General features: G+C 38.3%; 1 protein-coding gene across 2 annotated transcripts in view; it reads left to right on the top strand.

Annotated features, from left to right (window-relative positions):
- Positions 1-7,034: 7,034 nt before the first annotated feature.
- Positions 7,035-20,377, top strand: part of AGMO (alkylglycerol monooxygenase) — a 183,792-nt gene continuing 170,449 nt past the window's right edge. For both annotated transcript variants that reach the window (XM_057373097.1, XM_057373098.1), the window contains exons 1-2: positions 7,035-7,217; positions 14,340-14,470. In XM_057373097.1, the coding sequence (XP_057229080.1) occupies positions 7,089-7,217; positions 14,340-14,470 (260 nt within the window). In that variant the 5' untranslated portion in view covers positions 7,035-7,088. The remainder of the gene's footprint in view (positions 7,218-14,339; positions 14,471-20,377) is intronic.

The raw sequence follows: 20,377 nt of genomic DNA, 5'->3' as shown, positions 1-20,377 counted from the left end.
TATGAATTAGTTTTTGCTTCTTAATTTTTTTTTTCAGTCCACATTTCAGCATTGAGTTCTTTCTGTGAGCTTCCAGGGCCTTCTGGAGCTACAGCTTCAGCTAGTAACCTTCTGAAAGGAATGCTGTTGATTAAAAAAAGGCCTAAAACGTGTGTCTTTATCTAATTGCTGATTAAGGAAGAACATACTTAGGTCAGCAGAACTTAGCTAGCAGATAACAGATATTTAGTTAGCAGATACTTGGGCAATTAAAGAGCCAGCTGAGCTGTGGAGAGGGTGCTGGAATGTCTCCAGGTAGGATGCAATTGCACAATACTGCAAGGTTTGGTTCTCAACATGTGACTTGTAAATTACCAGGAGTCTCAAAACAACTGGGGCAGTGGAGCATGCCCTTATGCAGGTTTGGGCTGCAGGGAGCACCTGGTACTTCTTCCTGGGGTGGTCTCACAGTGGGAGGTGGGCTTTGGCACTGGGCTAAAGGAGTAGTGGGAGGATTTGTGTGACTGTGGCTTCAAGGATGCCAGGCAGGGGATGGGCAGTGTCTTCACAGTGCCCCTGGAGCAGMATGAAACCAATGAAGGAGAGCAAGAGGCTACTTGTGCATGGGGGATGAATGGAGACCTGGGTGGAGAAGGCTGTCAGCTTGTCTCGCTGGACACATTTTTTTGCCCTCGGACCTGAATTTGTGGTATTAATGGACTGACTTAAAGGTGAGGAAAGAGAACAAACTCTGCTAAACAGGAGCACAGAGGAAGCTGGACCAGAACCAAGCACTTGCTCTGGTAGGGGACAGTGCTTGTAGACTTCCTGAGGGGGTGGAAAGCTGGCAGTGCCCATCCCCTAACACTGGAGGCTCTCCTGGCACAGGAGGCTCTCCTGGCACAGGTGGCTTGGTGCCCCCCAGAGACCCTGGTAACTTATTCCTTGGAAGAAAAGAGGATTTCCACCTTTCCAAAAATATTCCACTTACTATTTTTGGTAGCTAATCTTTTTAGTCTTTTTTATTTTATTCAAACACATTAATTGCACTCAGYCTTTATAAATTACTGTAATTTATTTAAAGGAGTCATTCACAGAAAACAATCTATCAGGATTTGCAGGCTAGAAAGTAGAAACTATGTGGTTTTCCTAAGGAAAAAAAAAATTATTCCCTGCTCCTTATGATAAAGAAAAATAGCTGATTTAAGGCCAAATGATTCTTGAAGATTTCAAGCTTTAAAATATTACCCAATGACTTTTATCAAGTACATCTGCTACCAATACTAGAGTAAATCTTTAAAAGATATTTAGTGTTAACAGAAAATAGTCTTTCAGTTGAAGCTCATGTACATGGTCATACTCTTTAGAATTCTCTATGACTGTTCTTTATACTAAAAAAAAAAAAATCAGCATTTTGGTTAATCTTGCTTGAAAAGTTGTACTTTCTGTGCTTCCACTCAGAAATTACTCAAATGATTCCTGCTTGTGCACATGGAGTAAAGTTGTAGAAGGGGCTATAATCTCATGTATGCCTCTCATGTCATGAGATGTTTTATAATTTTGAATCTACCTAGTGTTGTTACTCATCTGTTCTTAATTCAAAAACATGAGACTATTGTGGCGATAACAAATAGACAAAATCACTGGCCAGATGGCACAAAGATCTGTTAAATAGGTTATAACATATCTGATCAAATGATTTCCACGTCTAAGATATTTGTTGTGAAGCTGAGATTGTAAGCTATATTATGCTGATCTAACATGTTGCTTACAGTATACAGCAGCCTGAACCCTGGGGTTCCTAAAAAATGAAATTAAGATTTTTAGAAATAAAAGTGCAAAAAATYGCCTAGCAGAGCATGCCAGATAAAATTTGGAAACACCCACAACAGGTGGGCAGGCTATTCTTCTAAAGTTGCTTACTTGATAAGTCTGCCTTGAAGATGGAATTTGTTTTTCCAGTAACTCCCATCCCATCCCCTCTCACACCAAAAAAACAAAACACATTTTTCCTCAGTAAGAACAAAAGGTTAAATTATTTCAAGAGCATACAAAGACGGAAAATATTACAAAAATACCCCGAAATAGAGTCTGCCTTATTCTTCAGCCTGCCTGAATATCCCGATGACTTCTCCCTGACTCATTAAACAGTTGGATTGTCTGCATCAGAACTGTCTATGAGCATATCAGCTGGTATGGGGCTGCTCATGGCTTAAAAGCATCTTCTTGGAGCTGTTTCAGGTTGTGCAGAGATAAGAAGCCAACTTTGGGGAGAGCCAGGAACTGACCTAGTTCAGAGTTCACCTCTCCAGCAGAATGTCTAATAGGTGTGGCAGCTGAGGGGTCCACCCATGCGCACTGAACAGCCCAGGAGATGAGGCATGCAGGAAAAGGATGAACAAACATTTAGCCAGAGCACATGCTGGCTCATTGGCAAATCTTCTTACAGAGCTTAGGCATAAGACAGTTCAAGTTTGAAGTTCTGAAATTCCCAAATTTTCCTCAGCAGGATAGAGTCTAKACTCCCATGTTGTCCTGTCATTTTTCTGTTGTGCATGTCTGTCTTCTTCAAAACAACTCAAGCCAGTTTTAGTGGGGTTTTTTGACCATTTTCTATGCTGATGGGTAGCATGTTAAAATGGTTTGGTGCACCATCTGATGACCACCAGGGATTTGCACAAGGGAAGCACCAAGAGTGCACAACATGTAGCTGAAGTGGGCAGGGTTCAATCCACTACACAAGCTCTCTTGGAAACTTCTTGCCATTACAGCACTGCTCAAGAAGGCTAACACACAAACACATTACAGGGCTTTCTGCTTATGATTTGTCTCCAAAATCAGTCTGAGATTCAGGATGTACCTCTTAAGAGTCTTCCTTGCATAGCAATCACACCAAAAGGATTTTCTCTCTAACATTGTTCTGTTAGAATAGGAACTTAAACCTTGGCTTCTCAAATAGAGAACATTTTTTTGCTGCTTGAGGACTAATAAAAGTACAGAGTATGAATACCAATTCCTGCTGCTCACTGTATCCCAATAGGGTGACCCATACTTTCAGTGTATATCTCAGCTTGCAATCACAGCTGCTTTTCTACCATACTCCTCTCCTTCCAGAAGATATTCCATGACTCCATCCATCCTGACAGAAACTGACCTTAAAAAAGAAAAAAAAAATTAAGGATAACTTTGAAACAAAGGCAGTGATGTAGTGATGTGAAGGAAGCACTGACTGTTTCTCTGATAAATGACAGCCTCCCACAGCCATTTTTATGACAAAAGCACACAAGGCAGTGACACCAGTTCAGTTGTTCTAATAACTTGCTGTTGCTGAAATGAAGAAGCCCTATTTCCGTTTAATTCTCCCATCTCTGRTTTGTAGCTGTGTGGTCCTGTAATTTCTCCTGAGCCTTCATGCCAACTTTTGCTCTACCTGGCCACTCTATTGAGCTACTTAGCTTGCTAGAGCAGTAAAAAAATGTAAAACTATTTATTTTCTGGCCTAATTTCTTGCTGTGTGATTTTGAGAAGTAAACTCATGGAACAATCCTGTAAGTCTCAGTGTCAGGGCAAAGTAAAAGATGGAGGAAGGCTGTTAGAAGCTAAGGACAGAGCAGGGTTTCTCACATATTTTTTTTTAGCAGAAATTCAACATCTGGCTCAACTAAGTAGGGAACAAGATTMTAAGGTGCAAATGATTCCCAACGACAGAAAAAGGAAGATAAGGCATTTTACAAATAAAGAAGAATGAAAAAWATTTTCTCCATATAAGAAAGGAGGATTTCAGATCTGCCACTATGTTAAAAAAACCTGAGACAACAGCTAAAAAACCCAGCAAAACTGAACCAATGAACAATAACCTTCTATAGGATCAGGAAGAGATGCYAATAGCAAACAAACAGAAGAGGATAAAGTTCTGACATTAGTATATATATTTATCACTTAAGGTTTCCCCAACAGACTCCTTAGAGGGTATATTATTATCTCTTCACATCTTGGAAACCCTTGAATAAATTGATTTTGTTAACAAGTTGCACTGAATTAAAAAACTTAGACTGATCCTATAGGAACACTATTCTATGGCTAYCAGTTCTGCATAGAAGAAATGGAAAGTTAGCAATAAGTTGCCTAGTGCATAGCAAGACATTGATTAATATGCAAGGACATCCCTTTCTTTAGGCTCTGAAGTCAGTACTGCACACTTATTAAGAACTGTGTGTTGATACATATTTATAGCTTACAATATAAACAAAAACTTGACTTACTTTATTTTAATGGTACTGCATGATGTAGGGTTTATCACCAGCAAAGACAACACTGAAAATATTTCATAATACCAGTTTTATATTAACACTGGAGCATTTTGCTCCTCTAATGACATCCACTGCCAAGCATCCATGTAGGTGCTGCATACTTGGAGAAGTGATACAAAAAAAAAATCTGCCATCTACTTGTGTACCCATTTAAAGTGTACTCCTTTAAAGTGCTTCTATTCAAAGCTATTACTACATAAMCAGAGCACACTAAGCTCAGYCTGGTCCTGGATATGATTTAGTTTRCTGTGAATGACTGCCAAGGCAGAATATATGGCCCACCCCAATTTCAACCTGCCCTAATTCCCTTTATGACTTTATTATTTAGTGCTGTTTTACTGCCTAGACCTAAACAGGAAGACTCTGGGCGTTCTCTGTTCATGAAGTGGGTGGGATAAAGCTCTTTAGAGAAAACAAAATATGATCCACCTACAGATCATGTTAGGCCAGCTCCCCAATTTCCTCTAAGTAGAACAGAGGCCTTTGTTGCCTTAGTTACTGGCATCATCTACTAGTCAACAGCAGAATCCCAGTCTCCATACAGTACATCCTCCTGCATTTTTGATGGCAGTGTAGGATGGAAAAGATTTATTTCTCTGTTTTTTTGTTTTGTTTTGTTTTGTTTGTTTGTTTGTTTTTTGTAAAGAGGAAAAAGTAGAGTATTTAAGTCATTGCAGAAAATAAATTAATTTTAAAAAAAAATCAACTCTCACAAAAAGATTCTGCAAGGCCACTRAATGGAGCTAGCATTGTCTGGGAGAGAGTTAGGGACTCCAATGAAGCAACATTCCTTTATTTTCCACTTATTTCTTAACAACAGAAAGAAGGAGCACTGAAAACGGCATGCTAAGTTTCAAGGCACAAGTAGACAACAGCAGCTACATGGGTAGAGCCAGATCACTGAAGCTTGTGAAACACAAATGCTCCAGATAAGATTTAAACTGYTCTCCTCCCTAGCAGTGAGGGTATTGTAGTGCTATCACCTATTTCTTCKTGGACACAGAAGCTGGAAAACACAACCCATTCTTTTCATGTGAAGCATGATCAAGTCCAATTTTCTTCCTTCATGTTTGAAAACAAAAGCTTCAGCACAGTCACACTGGAGCAATGATTTACAATGAACACGAGTACAAGAGAAATGAAGTGCTCAAGGTAGCTGACAGAGTTGAGATGAGATGAGGGTGAGTTAAAGGAGCTTGAACCTGAAAATAATGCCATAGAAATACTAAGGCTAATCTAAATGAACAAGCTAATGTTTTCTGTCATTGCCTGCAGTGAAGATTTAGTGAATCAGTGAAGATCTAATCAGGATGCTGTTGATTGGTGTGATTTTGAATCAATTCAGAATTTTTATAGATCAACACAGATTTTAGAAGTTAACAACTAGAGTTTTGTAAGCATCTCAGATTGTGATCAATCATCAATGAGGTTGAGAACACTAGGATGCAGTTTTAAAGCATTTAAATAAATTTATTATTTTTTTTACTTATAGTACTAAACTATACATATTAAGTGTCCAACACTATTTCATCATTAATGCCATTTTACAATAATCCTGCTTTGTTCAGCTAAAAGTAAAATATTTTATTGGCATTTCCAATAATTTTCTGACAGCCATTTTYTACAGTATTGTAACATTATTCAAATTGAAAAATATTGTTTAAGTCGACCTTCCATGCTGTTATTTAAATGGCAACTCATTTAATACAAACATCACAAATGTGTAATATCTCAATTTTTTTAACGTCAGTTTCAGTGTATGACACTTTTCCTAAACAGAAACTTCAGCTGAAATTACCTTGCATGGTTCCTTTCCAAAACTAGAAGGCTGTTTAAAAGTAAAATGTTTTTAATGACTGTCAGAATTTAAATTGTGGCAAAATCCTTAACAGCAGGATTTGCAGTCCATTTCTTCTGCAAAGMCTTTTAGTGGAAATGTACGTTTGAGATGAAGGGATTGATGAGACACGGTGTTATTTTATTTCTGGCTACTCTATTTAATCAGAAATCTTATTATTTGTACCAACACCAAATATCAAGCATGACTTACAAACATTTGAAATGCTTCTAAGCTTCAGACTGAAGACCTTGAATGTACAAATCCTGTCCTTACTCGCATTTCTAAAAGTGTTTTTCTACAAGGATCCAGCATGTATCTCTTTTCACCATCTTTGTATTTCCCTAGTTTTCATTCCTTTTTAATGGAAAGCATAATAGATGGCTACTACAGGCTATCTTCAATGCAGTCAACTGAAGCTATATAAAATGGAGCCATGATAAGCCCCATTAAAAAATAAAAACTTTTAATGGGAAGAATGCTGGACTGAGCCATACAGCTGAACAGAGGAGTCAACGAGCACACCTTGGCTTGTTTCTCAAAACTCTTAACATTTTATTTTTACAGAAGTCAAAACCTGAGCAACGATTTTTATTTTTGTGTGGAAATCTGTCTAAAATTGAGAAAGGGTGGCTTGAGCTCCGCTGGTTTTTTTTGAGGTTGTGAGATTTTTGAGGGCGATAAGGGCGCTGGGGTGCGCGGGAGCTTTTCCTCAGCTTCCAAAAGCGGGCCAGGCAGAGATGACACATTCAAACAAGAGCCCCCCGAACCAAAGCAAACCTCAGAACCAGCACGATGCAGGGGAACAGGGAATTGCAAGGTTTCCCAAGGAAGCCCTTAAGCCCTGAGTGGCACAGGGTAGCGAGGCGAGGCCGCGGGCCGGCGGGGCGGTGCGGGGCGGGGGGCGGGCGGTGCGCGCTGTCCCGCCGGAGCGGAGCGGAGAGGAGAGGACAGGCCTGGCCATGGCCACCGAGCCGGGCGGGCCCCGGGCCACCACGCCGGGCCAGCAGCTCCGTGCCCTCTTCTACGTGCTGCCTCCCGGGGAGAGCTCCTTCCGCACGGTGGAGGAGGTGCCTGACTACGTGGAGAAGGTGAGAGTCCCCTCCTTTCCCACCCTGGGCGCATCCCTCGCCCCCCCCCGCTCTGTTTTCAAAAGCCCCACGCAAACCACGCCCGCAAAAGGGCACCTAAATTAAGATTAAATCGTTTTTCTCTTCTGGGCTTTCTGCCTGTAATCTGCCAGTGTAACCGTGACCTCTATTTCATGTATTTAAATGGTGATTTCTCCTGGCACCAAGAGCTAAAGTTTTCGAGAGAAGCACCCCAGATATCTGAGGGTTGGTGGTAACATTATATCCAGCAGCACTGACCAGATGAACAGTGACAGCAAACTGTACTGAGTAAACCAGAAAATATGATACTGTGCCTGGCTGTTATGGTTTTTAAAGCGATCAAAAAGTCAGGTCTCTCTGTGCCCTCAAGTCAAGCTCAGTCAAAGACAGAAAAATAAAAGGTTTCTAATTAAAATAAAAAATAAGGATTGTTTAAGAGAATGTAGAACAAATATTTGTGTTGGGACAGTGCTGTCCTAAACATCCAAGGCAAGAGTACGGAGGTCAAGGGTGAGAACTCCCTTGTCAGCAGGCAGCAGCTTATCCTTTCTTCCCCTCCTGCCCTGCCCATTTATCCACTTCCAAGAAAATACCTTTGCTCCCTTCAGTCCTACCTATTGCACGTATCTCGATCGTCAGCTCCTCCTGAACCCAGATCGATGTCAGCTGTTCCCACAGACAGCAGATTWACACTACTTTGCCCTTGTCAAAGTACATCTGTTCCAGTTTCACTGAAAGCTGCGCGTTGTACACGGGTCTGGGTGGTTTTGACCATCTCCTCTGGCAGGTACACCTTGCACTGCTGTGCAGCAGCTGCTGTCAGGCTGTGGACTGTGCAGAGCACTGCAGCACCCTCAGCAGCTTTCTGGGAATTGTAGTAAGCAGCAGTCCCTCGCTGAGGGATGTTATCAGCAAAGGCTGCCTTTTGCATAAGGTAAACAGAGAGTGCTGCAAGCCCAGCCTGTGTGTGCAGTRTCTGGTCGATGGACTGCTGTCCTCWGAGGTGTTTTGCAACTRRGCTATAGCGTCATGRTCGAGGAAGCTCCATGGTTTTGCCTAGTCAGCTGATATCTCAAACTCTTATCTACTATGTCAGTCCCTTTTACTGTTCCCACATTTCCAGCTGAATGTCATCCACTTTCTTGTGCACAGCATTTCTTAGCACCCTTGGGCTTTCTTTGCCCTTTCTTCTCAGACATTAGCCCAACCTGGAATTTCTTTTACTCGGCACGCAGTTGTAAGTCTGTGAAAGGATTCTTAATAGTTTGAATTATGAAAGTACCTGCAGATTTCTTTAGAGCAYTGTTGTGATAAGTTTGTAAAGGAAGATTTCTCACAATAAAAACCTCACTAAAAGTAGTTTCCCACTACAGTTATATTTTCCTTAAATTACTGTCTTAGTTTAGCTGTTCCAGATTTCCCTCCTGACAGTGCATTTGTTGCKAGAATAAGATCTTTTGGTGCTTGTTTAAGTGGGTATATAGAAGTATTTCAGTGGCATAACTGTTTTAAGTCTTTGGCTTTGATCTGAACTTAAGAGGAGTTTATCCTTCCTCTTCTGGCCATGTTTATGGGMAGATGGTAACTATCTACAGTCCCTCTCCTGCTGCTTTTCTTGACTTTTTAGGAAACAATTTCCAGAGCCATGTATCCATTGTCAGTAAATGTAACAGTGACTTGATGAGCCTTTCAAGGAGGACTTGGACTCCTAACCCCTTTTATTTATACTTAGCAGATACAGGAGTGGATGTCTGAGCTCAATGTGACACAGAATGAAAGAAATTCTAGTATAGAACTGGTAAAAAATGAAGGCCTCAGCTCAAATCATTTACTCTAAAAGACAATAATGATGATGTGTGTGTGGAACAAACACACTGATTACGTTGGCGTCCCCTAAATCGAGTGGGATTTTTTCTTTTTCTCTGAGACACTGTAGTGGAACTTGTGTCTCAGATCTGTGACCTRTTGGATATCAGATGCATGAGGCTATTTCTAYSCCATTATATGACATGGCTACAGCTGTAGAGATATGTACCTTCCAACATTAGACAGGTGGCAGTGTCACCAAAACTGCGGGAAAAATAAAAACTCTTCAAAAACATCTTTAGTGTTAGAGCATCAAGGCATCACTTTACTCTGGTCAGGATGTTGTTCTGGCCAGGATGTGCAACAGAAATAGTTTCATCCACACATTACCCGGGTGTGCAGAGAAAATCATTCCATCACACATTTTCACCTATGCAGTCAAAACCCATAGAAATTCATTGGTTCAATGTTCATTGGTCCTAAGTTGTGCAGTTCTTAGCACACAGCACACACTTAGTTCTTAGTGGTTTCCTTTTGGATCTGGATTTCTTCATCTCAGGTGCTAATGAAGTCCTCATTCTTACCTCTCTTTTCCCAGGCCAGGTGTTTCTGAGCATGCCAGGGGTGATGTTTGAGTTTGATGTTCGTTAATGGTCATTAATGGTTGTTTTCTTTTGTGTATCTCCTGTGCTTACTCCCAGACTGTTGAGATGTTAAGCTCATTATACCTTGAGGGATCAAACAGTCCTTGGAAAAGAAACTTCAATTCCCTTCCCCTGACAAAGGTGAACAAACCCGACTAAAGTTATAAAATAAAATCTTCTAAAAATTTTATCATTTCCATCAGCAGACTCTTTAAATTCACTCAAATATTCATGGTTTAGCAACCTGCAGAATTGAGCTGGCTGGTTTACAAAATATAGGCACACTTCACAGGAATGGCACCTTTGAGGTACCTGTACTGTCAGATCTGGGTAGGAAATGACAGCAGAGGGTGGGTGAAGTTCAGCTCTGCTTTTGAGAACAGCTTAACTTGGGCAGTGTGCTTTCTGTCTGTGGTTATATTGCTTCCATTTTCAGAAGCAGTGGTCCCTGCATTGTTGCTCTGTGTGCTGGCAGAGCTGCATTTGTCCCAAGTCCTGTTTAAAAAATGAGCTGATCAGCTGCTCCCAGTGACTAGGGGCAAAGCTCTGCACCAGTGCCGAGGGAAAAGTCACCCTTTCAACAAATCTCCTCAGTTCTTGGAAAAGGGAAAAATTGAACCTTGGATAATCATCATAGAATTTGTTTTTATTAGAGTTTTTGTTATGTAGAATTCAAAACCCTTGATTTTTCCCTTATTTCTAGGATGTAAATTTTCTTTCTCCTGGACAGAACATCCTGACTTTTAAAATCTATACTGATGCTTTCCCCTTCCTTTTAAGAGCATCCCCTTTCCTATGGGTGTAAGATTAGGCTCTGCATGCTCTACTGATTATTTTTGGTTGGTGTTTTTTTTTTTTTTTAATTCTCTCACAGTCTACATAAGCAGAAGGAATTTTTTTTTTTTTTTTTTTTTTTGCCAAACACAGTTTTCATGAACCAAAAATTCACTTTGTACCTTGCTTTGGTCTGAAATTATCTACTGTGCTCAGTAAAGACTTCTATGAGTCACATTTCAAAAGAGAGAGTCCTTCTGCTGAGAACCCCAAAATGAAAACTTTAATAATCACTGTTTTTCTTTTCTATTTAATCTCTCAAGRGCCTAAAGAATAAGTTCACATTTAAACTCAATTCACATTTTGGGGTTTGCTTCTAAATAATGACGCATAGAACCTTCATACTTAGTTTTACTTGAAAGTTGAGATKCTTATGTAATAAGGATCTGGGACTTTAAAAAAACAGAAACTGTTTCAAGAATTGCAATAAATCTATGAATATATGCTGAGTTTCAACCTAGGATATTATTCTTTGCAACAGTATAATGGTGAAACTGACTTTAAATGGTCCTTTGCATTCTGTAGAGTTGGTTACTTATAATAGTACCTTCTTACACAGTACTCAGGGTAAGGCTTTCAAGTTAGGGATCAGTTATTCAAGTAAACCAAAAGCTAATGCAATTCTCCACCAAATTTCTGCTGATGGRCAAAGAGAAAAAAACCTGGAAACAYRGTGAGAGTAAAACATTTATGGACCAGAAGATACCAAAAGGATCTGGCTTATGTCTCTGACTTGTGATGCCAGAAATTGCTGTTTCTTAAAGTAGTACCATTTTGTTTGTAGGGGTAACTCTTGAAAACAATTGTAGAGATGCCCATCTTCAATGGATTCCTTAAATGTCTTCACTGTCATTTTAACTTAAACAACAACAACAACAACMAAAACAAAARAAAAAGGAAAAACAACAAAAAAACAGGGAAAAAAAGAAGTAGTGGTTAGGCTAGTGAGATTATTTTCTCTCTTACTGGCTCCTTTTTTCCTGAATTATTTGCATTCTCCTTCTGTTGCWTCACATCTCATCCTTACACTGTAGGCTGTTTGGGACAGGGAGTGCCTTTTCATTCTCCATCACAATAGCTTCATGATCRCATAAATAAAACATACTAGCCTTGAGGTAGTTGATCCCATTGATCTACTTTGGACCAAGCTTAATGTAGGTGTGTGAGAGAGATTAGTAATTTCTTAGATAGTAAGAGGTAAGCCATAAATCTTTGCTTTTACAAGCTCCTTGATGAGCAGGAGGTTAAGGATGTCTGTAAGTTTCTTTATCCTACTTGCTATGACACTCCCCATTGTGAGTCAAAAAGTGGTGTCAAATGCTTGGCTGTTTCATAGCTTCCCAGTGGGAGAGAAATATTTAATGAAGTCAATGAGAAAGAAGTTATAATAGTGTACGTTAGTATAAAGTCAAGTATTTCAACTGTTTCAGAGGTTGCTTGGTAAAATGAATCATTACATGGAATACAAACATCATACATTTCCTATTAACTGTTTCTATTTCATGAATGAGGCACTATACTTTCTCTGTTCTGAGCCCCTTGAATTTGCTGTGCAGTTCTTGCTGTTCCATGCCTTAAAACTGCTTGTAGTCTGTGCTAGAGCTGCCTCCTAATATTGTTATTAAGTGTTTTTTAGTTTTTCTTATTAAAATTCTTTTTTCTCTGCTGGAGTGTACAGCTGTGATCATCAATCTTTCTTTGCTAAGTTAGGAATCTGTTACTTGATTTTATCAATTAAATTACCTTTCAATTACCTTGTCTACTTAGAAATGAAGCAGCTATAGAGAGCAAAACAGGGACTATTTATGTTTTCTGATAATGTTTCATTGATTTCAAATGGAAGGTTTTAGGGKTTTATTATTCTTTTATTATTCTCTTTTATAATATATTTTATTATTATATTATTTATTATTAATTTCAAATATTGAAAGATTTTACCACATTGGTTTTCGTGAGTGGTATTTAGGCTTTATGCATAAGATGTTTAGGCTTTATGTTTAGGCTTTGCTTTCTAGTTTTTTATATCTGAAGTTGGTACGTATTGCAAAAAGGTTTTTAGAAGCCTAAAATGATGTTATAAAGCAAGCTAGGCACCTAAATTAAAAAGTGTCATGTTGATATTAATTTCTGTTCATCTGTTATTGTAATCTAACCCTGTGCTGCTGAAGTTTATGAACTTTCACATTTTCTAGACACTATAAATCTTGCTGTTTGCATGGTTTGAATCATCTGATTCTTCTTCGACTGGGCAATCTGGTCTATATCCATCTTAGTCTCTTTAGTGTCCCAGCCTAGTAGGAATTCCCAGATCATATCTCACTTGGCAACAAAAATGAGCACCCTCCAAATCGCAATGGTATTTGCAGAGACAACATGCTTCTATTAAAATGTTGTATGGGCAGGAGCAGCCTCTCTTCTACAGCAGTGTGGTTTGGAAGGTTTCAGTCAGTGAACCGAGTGCCTTTGCAGGTCATTTGAAAGGAGCAGAAGCTGCAGAAAGCTAACAAGGCAAGTTTGGCAGTGTGGTGCCTCCCATAACGGTGCAGAACATCTCACTGGTCTTGCATTTCTGTTGCCTTGCAAAACACGGCGGGAATTTTATGTTTTAATATAACCAAAAAGCAGTTATCTAAATATCTCAAAGGTCACCCAAAAGTTTTCTACAGAGCAAGGGAGGCAGTTGATGGAACATTCGCATGCACAGAGAGCTGATAACTCCTTCCATCTTTCTTGCCACTGGCCTTCTAGATTTTGGTGGTGATGGCTAAAACACTGCCACTGCCTAATTCCTTCGACAGGTGAAGTGCAAGGACTGTTAGGATTCTAGTGTGAGTAAAAAAAATATTCTCTACTGATTACTGTTAGTCAAGCCTTTTTTTTTGTTGCCTGAGATGATGAAAATTTGAGACAGTCTTTGCTGATCAAAAATGATGTTGTCCCTAAAATGCTACCACCCCTACCAGCAGTTACAGCCACGCCTTTCACTAATAGGTGCTGTTGCTGTGCATTTTCAGCATGCCAGTTGATTTTGGATACAAGATAGACAGTGAGAATTGAATCTTAGATTGAAGCAGTGTTGTGACTGAGAAATGTTTCAGTCTTGCTCATCATTATATTTTTATGCAGAAAGGCAGGAAATTATTTTGCAGCCAATACAATCCAAAAGGAAAGGGGGAACATTGTATCATTGCTGCTTGGTCTGGAGAGGGAACATGGTATATGGCCCAAATCGGAATGGGCTGCATGGTTACTGGGTTCACTGATGATGAAAACACAGAAGAGCTGTTGTCTGCAGCGAAAAGCATGGCAAGAGAAATGCCAAGTAGGAGGAAATGCACTTTACTATATCTTTTCAGATAATGATGTTAGATAACAAATTCAGTGTCTGAAAACACTCAGAAAACTTCATACAATAGCAAATAAAAAACAGATTCTGTTCTACCTTGTGGTTGGAGGAGTCCACCAATATTGGTGCTTTCACGATTTATTTAAATTTGAGAAATAAAAGTTTGGAAAGACTTCTATGTTTTGCTCTGGTAACATTTGAGTTTATGTGTAGAATATACAAAAACAAACAGTGTGGGAGGAGGTTACTGCAGTGAGTATCTACTCATTTATGCTGCTGTTGTGGGTTAAATGTTAGCCTTGGTTGTTCAGATTTGTAAGATCCATGTGGAGCTTTACCACAGCAGTGAATAGCTACCAATGTGCCAGCTAATTTGAGAAGCATCTTGCTGCATAAAATGCTGTTAGGAAAGGTGTTTCTAATTTTATTTGTCTTGTGACTTCGGTTTTTTTTGCAAACTATTTTTTTCAGAGTATTCCATTCTTCATTACTTTTATTGGGCTGGAATTTGCTGTCAGYTGGATTCAGAAGCGTAAGCTGCCGGGTCGGATCAACGACGGCATAAGTTCTCTTTCCTTAGGTATCCTGTCCCGACTCCCAGAGTAAGTATGTGTATACAGTCTTGAGATTGTTTGGTTTTTAATCACTGAAAGGGAAGAAAAGAGCATTATATATTGAATTTGTTAYTGCTAGCCCAAAATGATTAAACAAGGCATCTGGACCTTTATGCAGTTTAATTTTAGCGATGTGTATAAAACCTTTCTGATCTGTAAGGCTAAATATGATTCTTAGAGGATATTGTTCAACTCCAGATTATCAGTTGATGATAAATTATATTAATCTGTATTGGATCTTGCTGTCACCTTTTGCTGTTTCTGATACTTCACCTGACTTGACTATACCTTATCTTAGAYTGGATTTTAGAATCTGAGTTTTCTTTCATTAAAATACTGAAAGAAGATAATAAAACCATCAAACCAAGTCTATTATTTTTGTTGGCCCTTAAAAATAAAATTGTGTGCATGTTAGCAGATACAGAATTGTGAATATGCATGTGATCCAAAGTTACTTAAATGCAGTTATAACCTTACATTTGACTTCAATGGACTTTAATTCCTGAGAGAATTGTTGCAAATATGATCATATAWTTCACTATCCAATGTAAAGGCCATAAGATTTACCTGAATTAGTTTGGTAAGCAGAGTTGTATTTTAARAAATGGCCACTGTAGATTAATTGTGAATTCCAGTAACAGGAAATACAGCAAATTCTTGATCAATTCCTGTAAGTGTTTTCCATAAGCTTTAGATACTTGTAATATCATGTTTTTAGATATGCCTTTGCATGAAATGAGCTTCCAGATGATAGATTTTATTGCATCTTTTCTTTTCAAATGGGATTACATTTCTATTCCCATATATGAATTTGCAGATGACCATCAAATTGTAAATAATCTTTTCATTGTAAGAGGGAAAGTTTTTATTATTTGAGTTTGACTATATGGTGTATTTGCAAGTCTTTCAGTTATTCCCACTGTTCTTTTTCTGAATCCTCTGCAGTTTTTCAGCTTTCTTAGTGTTGATGTCTCAAGTGCACTCCATATTTCAGAAATTACTACATCAGTGCCAAATAATGAAGTCATTTGTTCTCTATTTCTACTTGTTGTTCCTCCCTTTATATATCCCAGATCCTTTGAGCCRTCCTTCATCCCTGAATACTTTTTTGGATTCTGTGGCTTACATTCCTCATTCATAGGCAATATGTTCTTATATTTGGCCACACAGAAATACATGGATTGTAAATTTGGTCTTCTTGAAATAGTCTGAATCCATGAAAAGTTATCTTTTCTACTTAGAGATCCCTGTTTTTTGTCACTGCAAATTTTATTAGAAATATTTTCTTTCTGTCCAGATTCTTAATCAAATACATTAAAAGAGCATAGCAACAACAACAGAAAATTATCCCTTTTGCTTAGTATCACTCRTTTTGTGAAATTTGTAAATCATGCACATTGTAATCTATTGATCACTTGACATTAAATTAATTTTTTAAAGCTTTTTAATCAATACAATCTTTGACAGGGTCCATTAGATACAAAGACAATTCCTCATGGATTATGTTAGTTATCAGCAGTAAATATCCTGGGTGAAACWTTTTAAAGACACTCTACAAAACTCTTCAAATATCTGAAAAGAAGAGGCGTGAACTTTCAACATGAGAATTATTCAAACACAAAGTTTTATCTTCTAACAAACTAAAGTCTAAGTTATTTGTGAATTTTGTGAAGTTATTTTTGCAACTAGTGTACTACCTATATTCAAACCATTTTTAATGACTTGTGAGCATGATCTCGAAGGAGCAACATTCAGCTTTTCAATCTGTTTTATGAATTAATTAAATATTTATAAGTATATTAGATTTATGTGCAGCAACACACAACCCTGATAATGGCTTACTGTGGTTTTCAYGAAGCTAATATTGAAATAGATCAAATAGTTTTTTGAACTCTACTCAAATTTTCTAAACTTGACAGGCTCACCATACTAAATATTTACCTTTATTCATCTTAAATGCTCAGAACTGATTAAGTTAAACAAAGGGACGGAGATACATGTAAAAAAAGTTTGAATGTTTTTGCAAGTCCTTTTGGCTTTATTTTAAGAATACTGAAACACTTCAGATACACCCATTTCTAAAAGAAATGCTTGCTAAGAAAAGCAAGTTGTGTGTGTGGAATGCAGCTTTGCAAGGTGCTGAGTACTTTTATTATTTTGGCACTCAGTCCTTTGCTGTAGAATCTGCCTTGTGGGCTGTGCAGTTTTCTTTTGCAAGATTGTTTCAGTTGAGTGAACCCAATGATCCTTAAGGACTCAMAGTTTGCATGGTCAGGCAAATTGGCAAGATTGGTAAACCTATTTATTGCTACTYCAGCACAAGAAGTCTCTTCCTGGCTGCTTGTACAGCTCTTATGACTGGAAGCACCAGACACTCCTCAGCAGTTCTTTCCAAAAAAAGAGATCTGTAAAACTTCTAGCTTTTTGGCTGAATGTRAAAGAAGCAAGCAAAATACAGAGTTCCTAAATTACTTAATCKCATGTTAATATCACARTTCTAATGGYGACTGCTTAGTGTCACACCTCTTTYRTAAGTAAGAGGAGTTGTGAATAACTGGCTAAAAGGGCTTGAACTGAAAAAACCAGAACACTTTACCCTTTCATCTTGTGCTTCCATGGTGTGAAAGAACTGGGTCAGACAAAAAAGGAGAAAAAAATRGCACAGGCAAAATCTGTTGCTATGACTTTCACTTCAGTCTTTCCCTTTCAGGCAGAMAAAAGTAGGGAAAGCTGACAGAAACTGCTAAAACAATATTTCTGCAGAACCCACAGCATCAGGGGAAATAGTAGTGCAAATCATTAACAGCTGAAGGTTAGATTAACACACCATTGATTGTATCCTCTCCCAGGGACTAATTTTCATTTTCTCAACTAGCAGCAATGGTTTGCCACTTCCTTTAAAATTCTGTGGGTATAAAATGGTGGCTTCAGTCTATTAGTTAAAATGAAGCTTCAAATGTGTCATTGCAAAGAGGTCTTTACATTTAATGAAAAAATTAGGAGTCACTAACCATGTTCAGCCTCTAAGTATTTTTTCCATTTCACAGTCTGTATAACTATATATAAAGGTATTGTGTATCTTGAGGGCAAACTGTATTTATTTAGTGTTTGATACTTCAATTTTCTGTTGAGAAAGTGAAATTCATAAATTGTTGGTATTTGTATGCCAAATGTTAAAAYTGTAGAGGAAATGTCTAATCAGACAAGGCAATGTTTTTGTTTTCAATCTTATTAGACTCAATAACTTGAAGTAAATTGAATTGTTGGTGCATACATATCATCTCTTGTAAAATAGCCCATAAATTTCTTCAATATATAATTTTCTCTGCCTTGATGCATACTATGCATTCCTCTGCATGTATGAATACTAAATGTTGGATGCAATGAAAATTAATTTGGGAGAAGGAGAGAAACTTGTATTACTGAGTTTACTTCCAGCATCCTAAATGTTGGTAAAAGAATTCTGAAAACTTTTATTCTAAATAAATAARTAAATACCATTTTCTAGCTAACCATTGCCAAGAGACTTTAAATGCTGCTTTAAAAATACTCTCCCTAGAGAAAGTTTATTTTGGGTATAAATATCCATTATACAAGTATGTGCATTATTTCATATTGACCTGTTTCTTCTTTTAAAGCAGCAGAACATAAATCAAATCAAAAAGTGTTTGGGGGATAACTGAGGTAGGTTCATTTTCAAACTAGTTGGGAAAGAATTTGTTCTTTATGGTCACACCCAGTTGCCAATTTTTAGTGTTCTGCTCYGCAGCACAGTAGTACAGTGTATGAGTATATATGTATATAATGTCTGACAGTTTGGTCAGTCAAGTTCTKCAATGAACTTCTTCATTTCTAAAGAGAACATTACAGTCTGTATACATTATTTACTTTGATTTCTGAATCAGAGGAAGTTAGAGTTCTCTGAAGTGTTGAACATGAGAAGGGAAAGAGTTAATGTGTTTTGATTAGTTCATGCTATTAAGTATCTTAAGATATTTACATAACAGCAATAGTTAAATCAAAGGAGTACAAACCCTGTTTCCACTGCAGGCTGGTGTATTCAGTTTTGTTCATCATCTGGATTTTAAATAATATTTTTTTCAGAACCTGGATTGAAGAGGTGGTTTCATGTACATTTTAGACCAGCGATGCTCCCAAATGGAGYACATTTGATTCTTCTTGTTCATTTCTCCCTCTGTGCCTTCATCTCTCTTTGGCCAGCATCATCATTTGTGTTGCTCTGTGGTGAAGTGGTCTGGGAAGTAGGTCCAGCACCTCCCCATCACATTAACCTGCATTAATTCTTACTGTGTCTGTGCAAAATCTTGTGCTAGAACAGGAAATGGGATCGGAAAAAAAGCAGCCAAGGTTACAGGACAAGAAACACTCAATGCTTTTGTAGCATTACTGAGTTATCTGCTTTATAACATATATAAAACTGCAGTCTGAAACTAAAGGTTTTCAGTTTTTAATAGTAACAAAATGCAGAGCTGATTAGGATGTACTTGATTCAAGTTGATGCAAGTTGTTCACAAGTCAGTGGAGTCAGGAATGTGCTGACAAAATACAAAATAATTGCCTGCATGGATTTATCCATTTGAAGTGTGTGCTGCTTTCCTGAAGGACCTACTAGATACTTCGTGTGTGACTATAGAAAATTATAATCTCATAAATTAGTGATTATATTTCTTAGAACAAAATTTGATACCTGCAGTTTCTCGTAAATTATGTTTTCACTTCAAGACATATTAGGTACATTTTTTCTTCTCATCTGTTTGACTAAGACTCTGGACAGATGTTTGTTTAGAGCATGGTCAGATATGTTGCTTCTGGTCCAGCTGCCCCCTCAGATCTGCCAACATAACTGCACATTTAATTGCTTCCTAACCTGGTCCTGACAAAGTGRTCTCGCTAAAAGCAGAAACAAAAACCCCCCAAGAACTATAAAAGAGGTGTTTAAGCTCAGCTGCATTCATTTTGACAGAGCCAGGTCAGGGAGCAGCTATGCATGCAATTATGGTGGAAGGTCTGAGGGCTGGTAACCACCACACTTAGGGCAGTGATGAGCAGATGGGGCCAAACTGGAAAGGTAGGCACTTAACCTGGTTAAATGGGAAGGGGAGCTGCTGTGCCATGCTGTGCCCTTAAAGCAGCTGAACTTCCGGCTACTGCACTTCTGTCTTTCTCGTACTCACGTAGTGCTCCCGTTCTCTTGTGTTGGTTCAGGTGCTCAGCTGATCCCAAATGGAGTTATTACAGTTCATTCTGTGAGCAAAAAGGTATTTGCTTTAGACAGAGAGACAGGCAAATTGTCTGAGAGTGGAAATCGGGCAGCCAAGAGCTGTCAGGCTGTAGGTTCAGTCTCTACAGAGCCTGCAGTCACGATCATGCCTGCAGCTCCAAAAAAAAATTTTTTTTATAAGTAACAGGCCTGAAGAGACAGAATCTACTCACCTCCTCACTCCTTCCACTCTCCAAGTAGCACTATGTAGCTATGTATTTCATGAGAGCACCCTCCTGGCTTCCCTCCCCCTTATACGCCGTTGATTGTTCCCACATTTTTCCAAAGGTCACAGCCCTCCCAGTTCTGTCAGAGGAACAGGTTTTGAAATAATTCACTAATCTTCTGAAGGTAAAGCAGTCAGAGTAGGATAAACAGTTTCAATAAAGGGGTAGTGCTGTGCAGCAGGATCTGATAGGATTTTCAGCAGGTAAAGATGAATCTGGAAGGGGATTTTGTAAATCAGTTCAGTTAATCTCATGGCAGTAACTGTGTTACCTGAACAGTTTTTGTTCTAATTAGTTCTAATCTAATTAGTTTGTTCTTTTTTTGTTTGTCTTTTTTTTTTTTTTTTTTTTTTTTTTTTTTTTTTTTTTTTTTTTTTTTTTTTTTTT

The sequence above is a fragment of the Malurus melanocephalus genome, unplaced genomic scaffold (genome assembly GCF_030028575.1).
Source record: "Malurus melanocephalus ecotype Western Australia unplaced genomic scaffold, MMel_1.1 scaffold_185, whole genome shotgun sequence".
In the NCBI taxonomy this organism is placed as follows: domain Eukaryota; kingdom Metazoa; phylum Chordata; class Aves; order Passeriformes; family Maluridae; genus Malurus; species Malurus melanocephalus.
Note: the sequence above shows the minus strand (reverse complement) of the source record. Positions and strands in the feature narration are given on the sequence as shown.